Source organism: Sebastes umbrosus, chromosome 5 (assembly GCF_015220745.1).
Source record: "Sebastes umbrosus isolate fSebUmb1 chromosome 5, fSebUmb1.pri, whole genome shotgun sequence".
Classification (NCBI taxonomy): domain Eukaryota; kingdom Metazoa; phylum Chordata; class Actinopteri; order Perciformes; family Sebastidae; genus Sebastes; species Sebastes umbrosus.
Window position 1 is genome coordinate 4,957,178 of NC_051273.1, and position 16,309 is coordinate 4,973,486.

The 16,309-nt window shown below is 42.7% G+C and overlaps 1 protein-coding gene across 3 annotated transcripts in view; it reads left to right on the forward strand.

Annotated features, from left to right (window-relative positions):
* arid3a (AT rich interactive domain 3A (BRIGHT-like)) overlaps positions 1-16,309 on the forward strand; it is a 57,230-nt gene that overhangs the window by 11,323 nt on the left and 29,598 nt on the right. For 2 of the 3 annotated variants that reach the window (XM_037769988.1, XM_037769990.1), the window contains exons 2-3: positions 8,691-9,411; positions 9,497-9,779. In XM_037769988.1, coding sequence (XP_037625916.1) covers positions 9,071-9,411; positions 9,497-9,779 — 624 coding nt within the window. In that variant the 5' untranslated portion in view covers positions 8,691-9,070. Of the gene's footprint in view, positions 1-3,863; positions 4,204-8,690; positions 9,412-9,496; positions 9,780-16,309 lie in introns of those variants that run through there. The other variant, XM_037769989.1, reaches the window with a different exon arrangement.

The window sequence follows — 16,309 nt, forward strand, 5'->3', positions numbered from 1 at the left end:
AGTTATGACCTATTTATAAATGAATTCCCTTTGTCCCGATGAACTAGATCAATATTCAGCTTCCTAATAAAATCAATCTATCGCACGGCCGGGCCTCTCAGTTAGATCTTGACTGTATGGAGATTGAATGTTTTTGCCAGGTGCACAACATAGCATTGGACACATGGCACTAATTTCTTTTATAACATTTACTCCTCGTGCGCCTTTAGATTTATTAGCAGCCTGTCCTTGGAAAAAAAGAGACAAAAACTCACCTCCCCAGCTTGATTTTAGCTGTGGGTAAGCACTCGAAGCTGTTAATTTAAGCAAATATTTCTTTATATAAAGCAAACAAATCAGAAGGCAGTTGCTGTGTAGGGTTGTTTTTTCTGTTAAGAGCTATTTGCATATTAAGATCACTGTTATTTAAAAAGGTACATATGTAAACAAATGCAAACAGTAGTTATACACTTAATGAGTTTGAAGTAAGAGAGGTGGTTGTGTCTATTTCCCCTGAGGTCTTCAGTATCTTTTATGATACATGTAGGGAGTTAAGTACAAAACAAGGAAGAAAACCCTCTGAAGTGCGTTAACACTAAAAGTTTTCTAGCTCTCATTTGTAAGGTTCGGAGAAAGGTCAACTCATTTTGTAGGTGTAATCATTTTACACTGTAGTGTTTTGCGCTTCAATCTCCATTGTGATGTATCAAACGGATATATTCATATCAGACTTTCTGGCGCCATGACGGTTAGAAACCAGCAGAGAAGTATCATGTTTGTCCAGGAGTGTATGTGTTGATAACATCAGTACAAAGCCTGTTTCACTACTAACATAGCAGCATTATAGAACACACTGACAAATGGTGCATGACAAGTGCTGAGTGACAATATGATGAAAGAGACTTCTCTCCACACATTTACTGTACACTGAAGCTGTGATAGGAATGATCTGTCGACTACAAGTCACGTTTTATTCAAAACAGGTGTAGCATGAGCATGAAAGCTGATTTGATAAAGAAAGTACAACAAGTGCACCAACAGGAAATCCAAGGAAGACATTGACAGTACCACCCATAACTGATTTACATGTGATCTTTAGGAAGCGAAGGCAGGAAACACCAGCAAAAGAGACAAAACAGCATGTGGATTATACTTGAAGAATCTGGTTTTCCAGTCAAGCGGAACAGAGAGACGTTAATTTTTATACCCGGTTGTAAGTCTCGCACCCAGTTCACCTCAAAATAACCACACGGCTTTATCAGGCAACAAAGATGTTTTGTTCTTTCAGTTCATAAAAGGAAATGAAAGACTTTTATTCTAAATGTTGAAATGCAAGATCTGCACTGGCACATAAAAACAAAACTACTAATGAAACCCCTGGTGTTAAAGTCTGTGTTGTAGCACACATGTTAGAAGAACCATGTGTGAATTATAAAGCCACATAGATGAATTCCTTTTCACATTGTGGTATTAAAAGGCTTTGGGGCTCTTTCTAGACTGCATTCGGCAGGCTACGTGTCGATGCAAGCAGCCAGTCTTATATGTAAATATGTGCGTATACATTGTGCATGTATGCGAGGCGGCGTGGGTCTCTTTATCTCGTTGGAATTAGACCCTTAGCTCTCGTTCTTATCACTCTGTCCTGTTTGCTCAGACCTCGCAATCTACCTCTCAAATGTGGGTTTAGAAAGAAAAGAGGATTAACCCATTAGCTCTCATCTTTTCTACTTTATCCTTCATTCAGCCAACTGTTAAAGTTTCTGACCCGTTTGGCTCCACCCTGCCCCCGACATAGGGTCCGTTTGTACTGCAACGTGGAATCATTTCTATACCGCGTGAGGTTCTCTTGTCTCCCTGCCCTGAGGTCAGAGGTCACCGTGGTGGGCAGAGCAGAAGTCCTGTATGCTGGTTGGGATTCAGTGTATTGCCCAAAGACAGGGGTGCAAGCCCAGTTCAAGTTCACCTTTCTACTCCGCTGCCCCCACAAAGTCTGCCGTAAAATGTAAATGAAGGGAGGGAAAGTATGAATGTGAGAGGGAGACAACATGTCAGACAGCAAACAGACAAGCAGGCAGCGTCGAGGTGGAGCAGCTAACGGCAATCAGATAGGGCACGCTTTAAATCAAACATCGCTTGTTATTGTTTTGCATGAAGAGTGGTCTTCACGCTCACTAGAACAGCTTTTAAAAATCCCCATATGTCAGCCATAACAGCAGGATTTAAATCTGTCCTTTGCACTTTGGTAAACACAAGATGACTCGTATTGATTTGGAGGCAGACTATTGCATTTAAAAAGCCTTCATAAAGGTTTGGCAATAAAATTGTGGAGGAAATCCTTTATTAGCTAAGTATTTCCTTAGTTGGTGAATGGCCTTTACCCCAGATACACAGATATGATCAATGTTGCAGAGTGATGAAGCAAAAGTAGGTTGCTGTAATTTATTTTCCAAAGCATTTTGACTGGCAGAAATAAATGAAACCTGTCTGCTCCCAGGCAGTAGCAGAAACGTACTCATATCTCATCATCTATGAAACAGTTTTTGAACTAAGCGGGATTTCCAAATAATAGCTGGTCACTGTCCCAAGGGGTTGATAAAGTAAAGAAATCACCCAAAGTACAGTGGTGATTTCCCTCCCTGGCGAAGGGGTTTTTAAGGGGATTCATCTCTGGACCACAGAGACTGCTTGGTTTTTGCACTGAGCCATGGTTTAGATATTAAATGCCCTGTTATCTCTCTAGTTGAGGTCTGGTTATTCATAAAATGTGATACCAAGGGCATCCTACAGACACTTAACACAGCAGAGATGCACCCAAAAAGGATAGCTTAGCTCCACCAGCTTCTTAAAGCATTTTTTCTTACCCTGAATCCATGTGTAAATCAGTATCTGGCGGCAGCCTGGTCTGCCTAAAAATGAATAAAAACCCATCCCATAAAACAAAATTGCATTGTGAATTAGGGAAACTATTTTGTCGCGGATTACGTTTGATTTTGACGTGTCTCAAATCCGTTTGTTATGATAGTCCGCGTAACTCCGTGTGGGGAGGAGGTCGGGGTGGTGGATCTGTCAACAAACACCAGACTTCAAAATGTACCTTAAAGAGAGATTTGTCAAGTAGCCCATTTAACACTCTTATCAACATGGGAGTGGGCAAATAGGATTGCTTTATGCAAATGTATGTGTATATTTATTATTAGAAATCAATTAACAACACAAAACAATGACAGATATTGTCCAGCAACCCTCACAGGTACTGCATTTAGCATAAAGAATAAGTTCAAATCATAACATGGCAAACTGCAGCCCAACAGGCAACAACAGCTGTCAGTGTGTCAGTGTGTCAGTGTGCTGACTTGACTATGACTTTCCCCAAAACTGCATGTGATTATCATAAAGTGGGCATGTTTCATAGTTTCATATGATGGTAGTATGTTCACTCTAGCTTTAAAACTGAACCGGTTTCAATTTACAACGTTAACCACGTGTTCAAAACTGTTAAAACGTGTGACCGTAGTCCAGTAGAAAATACATTTCCCTTGAAACGTAATTGCAGTTTAGTTGTATGGGATCATAATTTTGTAGGAGACAGGGTTGCTAGCAGATACATGCACACATGTACACAACATTTGACTTTTCTTCTCTGTCTTTGGCTCATAGTTTTCTTTAAAGTTCATCCAGTACTCTGTTTTCATGTATTCTTGTCATTACATGACCAGTATCGCTGACATATATATAAAAGGTTTTATAAGCATCAAACGTGACTCCTCATTTGAGGAAGTGCACCACTACATATGTAGTGGTGCAATGTAATTTGCATCATCTAGCATGTAGGAAATTGTGATGCCTGTGATGAACAGTGGCATGAAACAAAGCGACCACTTCTGCTTCCCTCTGCACAGGAAGAGTCAACAGAACAGCTTTGTTGTAATCACTTCTGTCTTTGAAATGACATATATGACACAGACGGTATCAGAGACGGAATTGTTTTTGTGGCTCAAACATGGAGTGTAATTTGTGCTTATTTGAGCTCAAAGTGTGGTCGTAAATAATATAGTGTGCACATACAAACCGTACATGTATGGGGTGTTCTGAAGTGAATTTGCTTTATGTCCCTTAATGCTAAATAAAGGGATAGTTCTTGTTTTATTTCCACTCTGAGCCCTCTGTCATGTGTCAGTAAATAGTACAGAGACGAGTTGTGTCCGTCAAATCAGATCCAGTTAGGTAAGTTGTTTTAATCCTGCTTACACTGGCGCTATTCTCCGTCTGACAACTGCAGCCGTTCAGTTGTGCCTGTATCGCCCTTAAAGAATGTAATGAATCAATATTGAATATCTGTCGGCCGCCTCGCTGCATCTGCTCTGTCAGTTGTCACTTCCTTCACCCTCTGAGGAAACACAAGTTTCGCAGCTCTTGTTTCCTTGCGTAACATTTCTCTAACATACAGCTATAGTATAGGGTGACTGAAATATTTCTTCCTGTGCATGCTGTGGCTCATCATTGACTGTTGACGTAAGATTTTGTCGACGTGTTGCATTTTATTAACACCTGTTAGGAGTTTTCGCTGCAGTGGCAGGACTTTTGAAGTACATTTTGTGGCCCAGCCATCTGACCAGTTGAGCTGCAGTGAGGAGCTGCAGGGTGTCAACTGTATGCTGAATGCTGCTGGTTGGGTATTTAGTTGGGACTGAGGGCATTTGTCATATTTCGTCATTCTTGTTTTCCTTCAAACTTGCTGTTGTGGTTCAGCCAGTTCATGTCACCCGTCTCCATTACGATTGAATCTTCCTGACCACAGAAACTACACAAACTGTGGTCATTGTTACACATTTTAAGAGGTTATACCCAGCTTTTCTTTAATGCTTCCTGCAATTAATACATTAACAATGTATTGTTTTAAGTTGTAGAGACAGCTGAATGAAAATGTTAGGTCTGTCCTCCACCAAAGAATCTCATATGATTTTGTCAACGTATCCTCATACAACGGTTTGCATGATATCTTATGAAAAGTCATTCCCTATTTTCTCTGCGTTTTCCTACGAATGTCCATCAACACATCTCAATTTCCACTCGTTACATATATACAGTCTTTTCAAAATAAACTTCAGTTTTCACAGGAAACCACTTCCTTAAGGTCAGGCAACAAAATACTTACAATACAACAAAAAAGTTAGGTTTAGGAAAAGATCAACTTGGTCAGTTTGAGGCAACAAAACTACTTGGTTAGGTTTAGGAAAAGATTTACAAAATTACATTGCATTACTTTTTGTAGGTATAGCTATGAACGGTGAATGAGAACAGCCTGGATTAGTTGATTTAATCGACTGATCTGTAAAACTGCACGACTTTAAATCTTGTGTTTACCAGAGATATGCTCATAAGTTTCATGGAAATAAGTCATTCAGCATGAAAAGAGCATAAAAAATGACTAATCGACTAAAGAAATCCAACTACGACCAATTAATCGACTAAGAGGGGGCAGCCCTAACTGTATCATGTAATTGCTTTCTTCTATGTTGAAAGGTGCTTTAACACATCTGACGCACAATTCCTTACACGTTTGGAGGTTACTGATATTAAGTAAAGATTGGCTGATCTCCCAGATGAGTCAGACCTGTGGATCTTGTATTGTTGCATTGTCAGACAGAGAGACAAAATGTCTCGGCTGAAATGTCTGCATACAGAGTAATAACAGTGATAACCAAGATGTCTGAGGGTGTTGTCTCTCTTCTCATCATGTATTAATGACTGTAAATATGTGATATGGAAAACAGTCCATTTTCCTGTGAATGAAAGCAGAACTTAATTTCACTCATCAGCCTGTGGAGAGACCTTGGATCTTACGTACACATCATATATATATACTGTTTATCCTTCTGTTAAGTACAGAACGTGCCTACGTGGTAATTACTCTACCGTACCCATGACATGCTGGTATGGTTTTCTGTGTAATTCCAGTGAGCCACATGAGCCGCATGCAGGAGAAAAACAAGCCTCTTTCCCTATAGCCAACCAAGAACAAATATCCCTTCTGGTTATATCCTCACTGCAGTGTGATGGTGAGGTGTAACGCGGGCAAGGACTGCTGTGGTGGCCACATTTTAGACAGGTTAGCATGCATGAAGGTTTGTAGCAGGAACTGGTGTCCCCATGTAGTGTGGTCTTCATCTTGTCTTGAAGAGCTGCTGACTCAAAAATAATTTGTGAAACCTTGTTCCGCTGTGGGGAAGTTTTAAAGTTTGCACTCTGACATTAACCCATTTGCGCCGAAAGAATATATTTAGTATGATAAGGAAAAATGCCACATTTGTTCAGATACTTGATTGTGCTCCTTTGAGTTACTGAGATACAGCCATGTTCTTGTACTTGTATTTGGGCACATGGGACTACTGTTTTTTCCTGAAATATAATGGAGTCTATTGCAAAAAAACAGTAGTCCCATGTGCCCAAAGACTAGATATAATATGATAAGAAAAACTTCAGCCAAACGGTTTGATCAATTTTGAAAGTTTCTTCAGATTTGTGCTTAAGCGAGCCCAGAGAACACTTGCTTGTTAACAGCGACAACTGTGGCCGTTAAGTCAACGAAAGACAGCGTCGGGCTCGCGCTTGTGCTCGCTCTAAATAGAAATGAACGAGCATCGCTCAAAACAGTGAGACGACACACGTCAGCTAAAACCACAATATCACTCTATATTTCACCTGCTTGGCAGTAATGTTAGCTGACCAGACGAAGGTCTCTCCATGAATCACTGCTGATCCTAGTGTTGGCTTTTCCTGCTTCAGCCTCCCGACCGCTGTGGGAGGGAACAGGGTAGACACCGGCACCCGGTCGGAGACGATAACGTTTCTCGCTGAGGAGCCCCGTCACTTCACAAGACACGGAAAACCTCTGTTGGTCTGGAGGAGCTGCAGCAGTTATTTCTGCACAAACGTCCACTGTACATTCACTAGATATTCTCAGAGCTATGAAGTCTTCTGCAGTGTGTAGTGTGTGCGCATGCACGTGAGGTGGAGCGAGCTGAGTGAAGGCAGGCAGAGGAGCAGAGACTCCGGCCCTGGAGACCAAAGCTACGGTCTCCCCCGTATAGTACGACCGCGGCCAACACTGTTTAACAGACGGGCTTCCGTGATATAACTTTGCAGTTTTGGTGCTTCCGTGTAGTTTGTGTTGGAGTCTTGTCTGAACAGCGTAGCTACACATATGCGAGCGAGCATGGGACACCGACCCGGGTGATTTATACGTGTAAGAAGTTACAAACAGTCCCTTTAACTGTAACTCATTCATGCTTTCATTCAGAGTGTACTCAGTGTAAAAGTGCAATGCGAAACCAGACATTTCTGAAAGTACAAGAAGAGGGCAGGTGGTGGCTACAGAGTCTATTCATGTATTAGTCAGCATAGCTGCTATGAGTGGCGGCGCACAGTCACCGCTGCCTCCTGTCATGACTGGCACTTCAGCATGTCCAGCAGCACCTGCACTGGAAATTCATTTCCCCACATACTGTTGACTTAGTGTTCAGTTCTTATCTCTGCCTGACTGATCTGAGCTGCAAACCTCTTTTGAAACATTTTGATCACATTCTGAGGAAACAGAGAGTGAGCACGACAGACGGTAACTCTCCCTCCTGTGGGCCGTTATAGGTGGGATCACTGTTGTGTTACAACAGTTGACTAAAGGGAAGAAGAGACATACCAGAATGTTGAAGCTCATTGCTTATAACAGACACTGCTTTGCATACCTGAGCACTTTTGGGAACAGGTATGTAGGAGAAACATTACCGCCTACAGAAGTTGCAGAAAAAAATCTCCCCACTTTGCCTCTACACTTCCAATAAAACACTGTAATGAGGGGAAAAACACACCAGTCATACCTGAGCAAAGTCCCACCCCTGAATATTAATCATGTTTAAACAAAGTTGAGACAGCGTTCACGAGACAGTGTTGACTCGTGGGCTGAGATCCATCTCGGCTTCGAGCCAACCAGGTGAAGAAAGTGACGGTTCTGTGATTTCACTTCCTCTTGTTGTTGAGGCTAAAACACTTTGTCCTCCCGTGTGAGCGGTTTGTCTGCTCTGTTTTGTGTGAGTAATCCTGCACATGTTGCACAACTGACAGCTCAGGGACTGCGTATTTATGCTTCACATGGATTTCAGACTGGAATTATCATTTTTGTGTGTGAAATTGAGCATTATCTCGTCTGTCACATCTTCTTTTAAGTTGTGATTTGAGTTGGCGGGGCGGCTCTGTAGTCATCGCTGTACTTATCTGCTCTTCTGCAACTCACAAAAGTTTCGCAAAACTTCAGTCAGGCTCTCGATAGTCATGAATTTAAAAGCAATTGATCAAGTTCCTCAAATAATATGCTGGACTTTTTCTTGCCGTATCATCCATTTAACATTGTTTATCTCGTTACTCTATACAGTATAATGGGGGTTTGCAAAACAGGGAAATAACGCCAAAGCATTAGCAACAACAGAATTACAACATTTTGATTTATGAGAACTGTATGAAATCAGAGGAGCGAGAAGTATAGATGTCCACTTTAGTGAAAGGCCAACGAATGGAAAGTTTAAAAAATAGAGACATATTTGATGCTTGGGGGAAAGTTGCCACAACAAAAAGCTGTTGCCCTTCAACTGAAAGCACTGATGTTAACAGACAGCGGGGAAGTAGTAGTCTGACACTCTGTTATTCTTTCTCTCCCTCAGGTCTTTGTAGTCTGTCAGCGTACTCTCATCCTCCTACCTTTGCTTCCGCTACTTGTGCCTCATTGAACGCTGTGCGACTCGGCTCTGCTGCCGGCTTTGGTTTCCCTCAACTGCAGGAAAAACCATTGAGACAAGAGAGAGGCCTCCGTCTCCAGAACTGCAGCCGACCTTTCTCAGAGCTCTGACCGACCCCCCCTCCTTCCATTACATAACCATAACCTCCAAACCTCCAGCAAGCTGCTAGCTGCTTCACCACAGACACGGTTGGCAATCGCTCTTCCTGGGCAGAAGGATCGACCATCATCCCCGGACTGGTGCTCCTTCAGTGGGGGAGGCGAGGGGAAGGAAGGCAGCTGAACGCCGTGCCGCTTTCCCCGGAGATGAAGCTGCAGGCTGTCATGGAGAACCTGCACAGGCAGCAGAGGGCCAAGCTGCTGATAGAGCAGCAGCTACAGCAGCAAGCCGCCGCCCAACACACTCAGGTCCGCACGATCGTTGGAGGAGGGGATGAGCCGATGGGGAGCCCGGCCCCTGAGGCGGAGCAGGCCCAGATGGCGGCGCTGGCAGCCATGCGTGCCGTGGCGGCCGGGCTGCAGAGGGTGTCGGACAGCCCCATGTCGGATCGCAGCAGCGGCGGCGAGGACGAAGGGGATGATGATGACAATGAAGACAGGGAGGAGCATTACAAGGACATGATGGGGTCAGATGAGGAGGAGCAGATGTGAGTGAATTTCTTTGCTCTAAACATGTAGTGGTGCTCTTCATCGCTGTCTTTTTAAACAATATTCTGTTTTTGACACACGCAGCAAACAGAAATGGGACGAGGAAGACTTTGAAGGCGAGATGGAAGAAGACTTTGACGACGACCTGGCGGAGGAGGGTCTGCCGACGGGCCACGACGCGGTGGCTCCCGGGAAGGGCATCCTCCTGCTGCCCCACCGTCAGCTACACCCCCACTCCCAGCTGCTGAAGGCCCGACCCAGTGTCGACCAGGAGCCCCGCGTAGCCGTCCTGCCTACCCACGCCACGCACAGCCATGTGGGCGGGCAGGACCACGGAGAGTGGACCTACGAGGAGCAGTTCAGACAGGTAGGACGTCTTCATATTTCTTCATATGCCTCCTGCTCTGCTGCTTGGTGTGTTCTTCTGTTTCACTCATTTTAGTGTACAATTACATGTAAATGAACGTTGCTACTGGAGATTCAGTCATGTCAGAGTCTGCAGCTTTGACTCCTGCAGTCACGCTGAACCACGTCCGCTTAATCCCTAAAATATCCTCAGCTGCTGTAGCACACTGAGGATCTATATAAATCTAACATAATGGTTGTTGACCAGTGAGGCACATCTGGCCTTCGCACCCCTCACATCATGTCACTTTCCCAGCTGAAGTAATCCGACCAGGGTGAGAAATTAACACCAGCCACCGGCCGAGTGTTGATAAACCCGACGCCGAGGCTTTTAAGTTTGTCTTTGCCACCTGACATTCTGGCAGGTTCTGGTCTAAAACAATCAGTTTTTCTTTAGTGCCTGTAAGACTTGACATTTACTAACTACCGTGGCCTGAGAGTGAAACGACTGTTAGCGGAGGCAGAGAAGCTGAGGGCAGTGAGAGGGGAGGAGGTGCATTTTAACAGCTTTACCAGGCTGGCGTTTACTGTAAACATACTAGTGGGCTGGATATTATGAGGGAGGCCCCGGTGGAATAAGACGGGCTGTTTACATGAAGAGATTTAAGTCTGTCAACAGCCAAGTTTAGATGGAGGGCTGCTGCTGATAAAAACGACCGAGAGAAGGGGGAACTGTTCACTACTGATTATAAAAAATGAATTACTTGTTATTAAATACATAATTTCTTTGCATTTTTTGCCATATTTGTCACACAAATTGATGCCATCTCATAATGTCCATGGATAATTGTAAAAGAAATTGATTACCACACACCATTATTACAGTATGAAAATGCGCCGTTTTGGGGAAATTGGATCATTAAAGTCAACGTTTCATCAAAAAAAATGAGATACAAGACTTTGAGAGGAAGAATGATCTTTTTCTGACAAAGCTATTTATGTTTTAGATATAGTAATAATTAGGGGTGGGATGATACATCTATCTCCCGATTTGATACATCACGATACTTGGGTGCCGATTCGATATGTATTGTGATTCGAGATTACGGTTTATTGCAATTTTTGTTAACTTTTTTAATATTAGACCAGGGGAAAAAGTTGAATCATACACTTCTAAGGACTTCTACTTTGGAAAATATCTAAATAAATACAATAAAATGTTTGATTTTCAGCATGTATGCAGTCAGAGATGTCTTGAAGTCAAATATATCAGTCATTGTCAGGAAGTGTTTATTAATTTTTTAATAGCAACCCAAAAATCAAAGAATAGACATTTCCCTCTCAGATTAGGGGTATTTTGTTTTTAATTTATAAGGGACATGTAATGTTTTATACTTCTGGTGAATATAGTACAATCTTATTTCCATATTTGTATTTGTATATACAGTTCTCTTTGTTAACACCTTATTTTGAAAACCAGACGTAGTCACATGTGTTTTCTTCTGCTAACTTCGCCAAGTCCGTCGTTAGCTCTTACTGTTAGCTCCGTTCTCTTTATACATCCACGGTCAGCTCCATCGGGGCCGTTTGAATGCATTTAACATAAATGTCAGTATATGGGTGCTCTACAGTTGTAGCGTCGGCTGATTTGACCACAGAGATACGAGTGACGGTTGGATTGACCGCACGTTACCACAATACGATAGCATTAGCTGTCCATGACAGAGTGAGCATGCAGCTTTAGCCATGATGTCTAGCTCTGCTTGTCCTGACAATGTGTGAAACACAAAGTGTTTCCATACTTTACTGTATGTGAAGTGTTTATCACTTTGGATTTAAATGTGATGGTGCAGGTCATGTCCACACCGACCCTCCGACATTTTCTACTTTCTCGTTGCAGCTCGCTGCGGTTTGTTTTGGTTGACGGATACGGAACAGATATGACGTCACGTTACTCAGACTACAACAATAAAATTTCCTTTTACTTCCATATAAACTCAAATGGAGCAAATATATCGATTCTGGTATTAAAAAAACTATTTCAAATTCGTAAAAAACATTCCGGTACATAGGTGAATAAAAAATGTTCCCACCCCAGTAATAACTCGACATAATTTATCAATGAAACCCTTTAAACTTGCCTCTGCTTTTGTGTAAAGACTAAAAACTAAGGCTGCTTTACTGGGATTAAAGCGTGGCCTATTATCGAGCCACCATTTTATGCAAAGGCAGTTTATATGACATAATGGAAGCCACTATTGAAATGCAAACACACTCACGGCCTGTAGCAACGTTGCAAGCCATAAAACATGTTTGACAAACTGGAGATTACTAAACTGGTTTGGGAATTGTTAGAAGAGTTTTATATTGATGCCTTCAGTATGTTGGAGGTAAACAAACTTCAACCATTTGCTTCATTTTTAACTCCAACCGGATATTCTGTAATTTAAGGTCTTATTTCTTGTAATTACAGAGTGTATGGAATATAACTCCTCTAAAACCTCCACTCTGCTTCTCTAAATAGTCCACCCCTCCCTCTGTAAAGCCTAGTGTGAATGACTTGAATTGATACTCTCAGCAGTTGGTGGTTTTCGGACGTCAGGTAGGAAACGCAGAACATTTTTATCATGACATGTCAGTCAGTCGCTGACGGTTATATAATCAAGTCAGCCAGTATATTGGCTGCTGAGATAGTGTTACCCAATCCATTGTTGATTAAAACCTATGTCACTCCCACACAACTCCTCCTTCTATAGGGGGCAGAGCAGAGGGGAAGACCAAACTGCTTGCATGCTGTCATTTAAAACCTGCATTTTACCATGACATAGGGAATAAAGCAGCAACGGTCACATCTGTTTGCAGGGAGTCGCGGCTCCAAACCTCAATATAGTTTAAATATGCTGTGAATTTGAGTCTTGCTTGTTATTCACACATGATTCATTTGGCCCTGCATGATTACGGTGTTTAGTAATAATTGCAGGTTTAGCCTGTGATTATAATGCTCTGTGAATGTGCTGTGTAAAGCAAAAAATGACCGACCTGTTATGACGAAGCCCCATGTAAATCAGACTCAGTGATTTCAGCCTTCATTTATAGTTAGTATAGGTGCTATTTTTCTTCTGCTTCTTCTTTTGCTATCTGAAACTGCCATTTGTGGTTTCTTCTCCTCATGTGAAAAGGAGACAGTTGAATCTACAGACCACAGTTTCTTAATGCATTTTCAGAGCAAACTTGATCGGGAGGTTAAGAAATGTAAAATGTGGAAATTATATTATAATATCTGTAATAATGGCGAGTGTGTCATACAAGTCCAAAGCAAAATGTCATAACTTACTTGGGCTGCACGCGAGTAAATGTGCAGCCACCTGAAACATAAAAAAAAATGAATATGATGCTGCAGCTATCAAGGCCAGGAAAACCCCTTTAACCAGACCACACAAACACCCAGTGGCGCACTCAGCCTGTCTGAGGGGCAGGGGCGGAAAAAGTAAAAGGGGCACCAGCGCACAGAAACTTTTGTAGCATGTAGGGCAGCCTATATGGCACTGCATCATGTTTTCCCCATTTTAAGGGCACCCATTAGTGAACTACATGATGTTTTCCCCATTTAAGGGCACCCATTAGTGCACTACATCATGTTTTCTCCAATTAAGGGTACCCTAGAGGGCACTGCATCATGTTTTCCCCATTTTAAGGGTACCCTAGAGGGCACTGCATCATGTTTTCCACATTTTAAGGGTACCCTAAAGGGCACTGCATCATGTTTTCTCCATTTTAAGGTTACCCTAGAGGGCACTGCATCATGCTTTCCCCATTTAAGGGCACCCATTAGTGCACTACATCATGTTTTCTCCAATTAAGGGTACTGTAGAGGGCACTGCATCATGTTTTCTCAATTTTAAGGGTACCCTAGAGGGCACTGCATCAAAGTTATCCATTTTAACGGCACTCATTAGTGCACTGCATTATGTTTTCTCCATTTAAGAGCAACCATTAGTGCATTGACTCATGTTTTCTCCATTTTAAGGTCACCATTAGTGCACTGCATTTCCCTTTCACCACTGGAAGGGCCCTAGAGGGCACTTTATCATGTTTTATCTACCATAGGGGCATCTAAGGGGGCACTTCATCACATTTTCTCCACTGGAAGGACTCCCTATAGGGCACTTTATCACATGTTCTCTACTGGAAGGGCTTCATAGAGGGCACTTTATCATGTTTTATTCAACATAGGGGCATCCAAGAGGGCGTTTGCCCCGTTGCTGCGTTTCCTTCTAACGTGCCCTCCATCAGTGCAATCACCCATAATTGGAGCTTCATACAGTTCATTGCAATGTCCGACAAGCTCTCATAGGCTGAAACAGACTTCACTAAGTTAGCGAAAGACATGGCTCTTCTCCTCACTGCTACGCTAGACAAGCGTTACTCAAGGCCCTCACGAAACTATTGTTTAAAATGACATGCTACCTACTTTACTCTTATCCACATTAACGTTATCCACAAGTATCCATCAGCCTGACAGTCCATTTTTATCATGAATTTCAAATCAAACATTGTAAAAGCAGCGCCATGTTAATAACTGGATAAGGCCTCAGTGTTCTGGGCATGGGATATATCAGGTTATAGGTGGGCTGTGCATTTCAGTCATAAGTTTGTATTTCTTTTCTTTAATTACACACATAGAGGAAAACATGTGTTTAACGGTATTTTAAAGAACAGACAAGAGATGTAGTTGATTATTCTTAAATTTAGCGTTCAATGCCGTTGCATATGAGCTGTCTGTAGAAAAATAAGTGTGCCCTTTAACCAAGAATTATGGGAGAAAGTCATGATCTCCAGCATTGTGAACCCCTATAACTTACACTTACTCACACACACGTGTTCTTGAGTTAAATCATGTGCAGATTGAGTGTTTTGGAGGGCACACTGGTGGGTGGGGAGGAAGGGGTTAAGGCTGTACAGTTTATTTTGGGCAGGTGGGTGGAGGCTGTTGGAATGTGCCTGAGGGAGGGTGATAATGTGGCCACTGGGAACCCCAGATCCTCAGCAGAAACCCTGCGTGCCTCTATCAGTCGGCAGCAGTTGGAGCTCTTCCAAATGCAGAATTGTCCTTTTTCTCTGTTACGTTCAAAGTCACGTCATTTGCATAGTCCCAATATCATGTGCAGTGTCTCTATGGGCAACACAGTAGCGATGTTTCATGATCCAGTCCAAAGTAAACCTCTACGTATGAAGTATAAGGAAACCGACAGGGGATTGAAAATGTCAATTAGAAAAGTGAACACAAAGTTGTAACGGTAGAAACAGGCTTATAACTAATGTACTAATGTAGTGAATCAAATTTAAGAAAATCAGTAAAATACATCTGACAAATGAGTCCAATAAAATAGGTTAAATTTCCCTGAATATCAGTTTTCCACACCCATCTAGATCCAAGCTGCCATGTAGGTGAGGAAGCATGCACACAAACCCGACTTATAGGAGAGGTTTGCCCCCCGGGGTGTTTGTGGATATATCAGCCAAGGCCCAACCTGCATTCCTGGTGGATCAGCCGGCCACCTTCCTCTCTCCACGCTCTCAGCTGAAAGGTCAGACTAAATCAAGCCAGCAGTGTCGTATCTGGCTGTGGCAGGCTGCAGAAGAATTAATTAAAGGACAAGGATTCGTGCAGAGATCAAATTATGCCAGCATCGTTGGATTATTTTGTAATTGAAACTGATTTGCGATAGCGGGGGGAGTGCCATTTCAGCTCCAGCAGAGTTATTTCAGTGATACCACTGCAACCTTTGAGCCCCCCCCAATACCAACCCGTTCAACTCGTCAAATACCACCGCTTGGTCAGTGGCCCTCGGCGTCTGATACCAACGCACCGAGGCATCATTTAGTATGGGACGCACCAGATTTTCTACTAACTCCAATGTAAACCCATCAACGTCATTATTAGACGGTCTGAGCAACTGACGTAGTATAAAGAAAGGGAAAGTCTGCGTAGGGTGGGTGGAGAGGTGGGACGGGTCAAACAAAGACAGGACTTTCACCCAGCAGGCCGCTGTTTGTGTCCCGTGTGAAACCAAGTCAGTGTTGAATTATTTTACCTCACTTTTGTTAACGCCAGTTACATAACAAACACATTTATTTATATACCGAAAAAGTGACCTCTTTTTTTTGGGAACAAGCTTGGTTTTCTGATCTTTCGCACCGCAAATAAAGACATCAATCAATCACATTGTGCGGAATGGGTTGAGTTGCGCCTATATTTATGAAACAACAACAGGAAGGCTCTGTAGTCCGAGCCAAGGCAGCAAACTTTATTACTCCTTTCAACCTTGACAAAGGCAGCGCAGAGCAGATCCACTCCATCCGTTTTTACCTTTCACAATAAAAGCCCTAGACATATAATATTCGCAGTCGGGTATTTCATATTTTCGTGTTGTTTATTTGTCACGCCTCCTGTGTGTAGAGGCCTAAACCAAATACTTTTGTTGCCTGAACCTAACCAATTCCTGGGCTCTTTTTTAACAAAATACATCAACCTTGCACAACACCAAGACA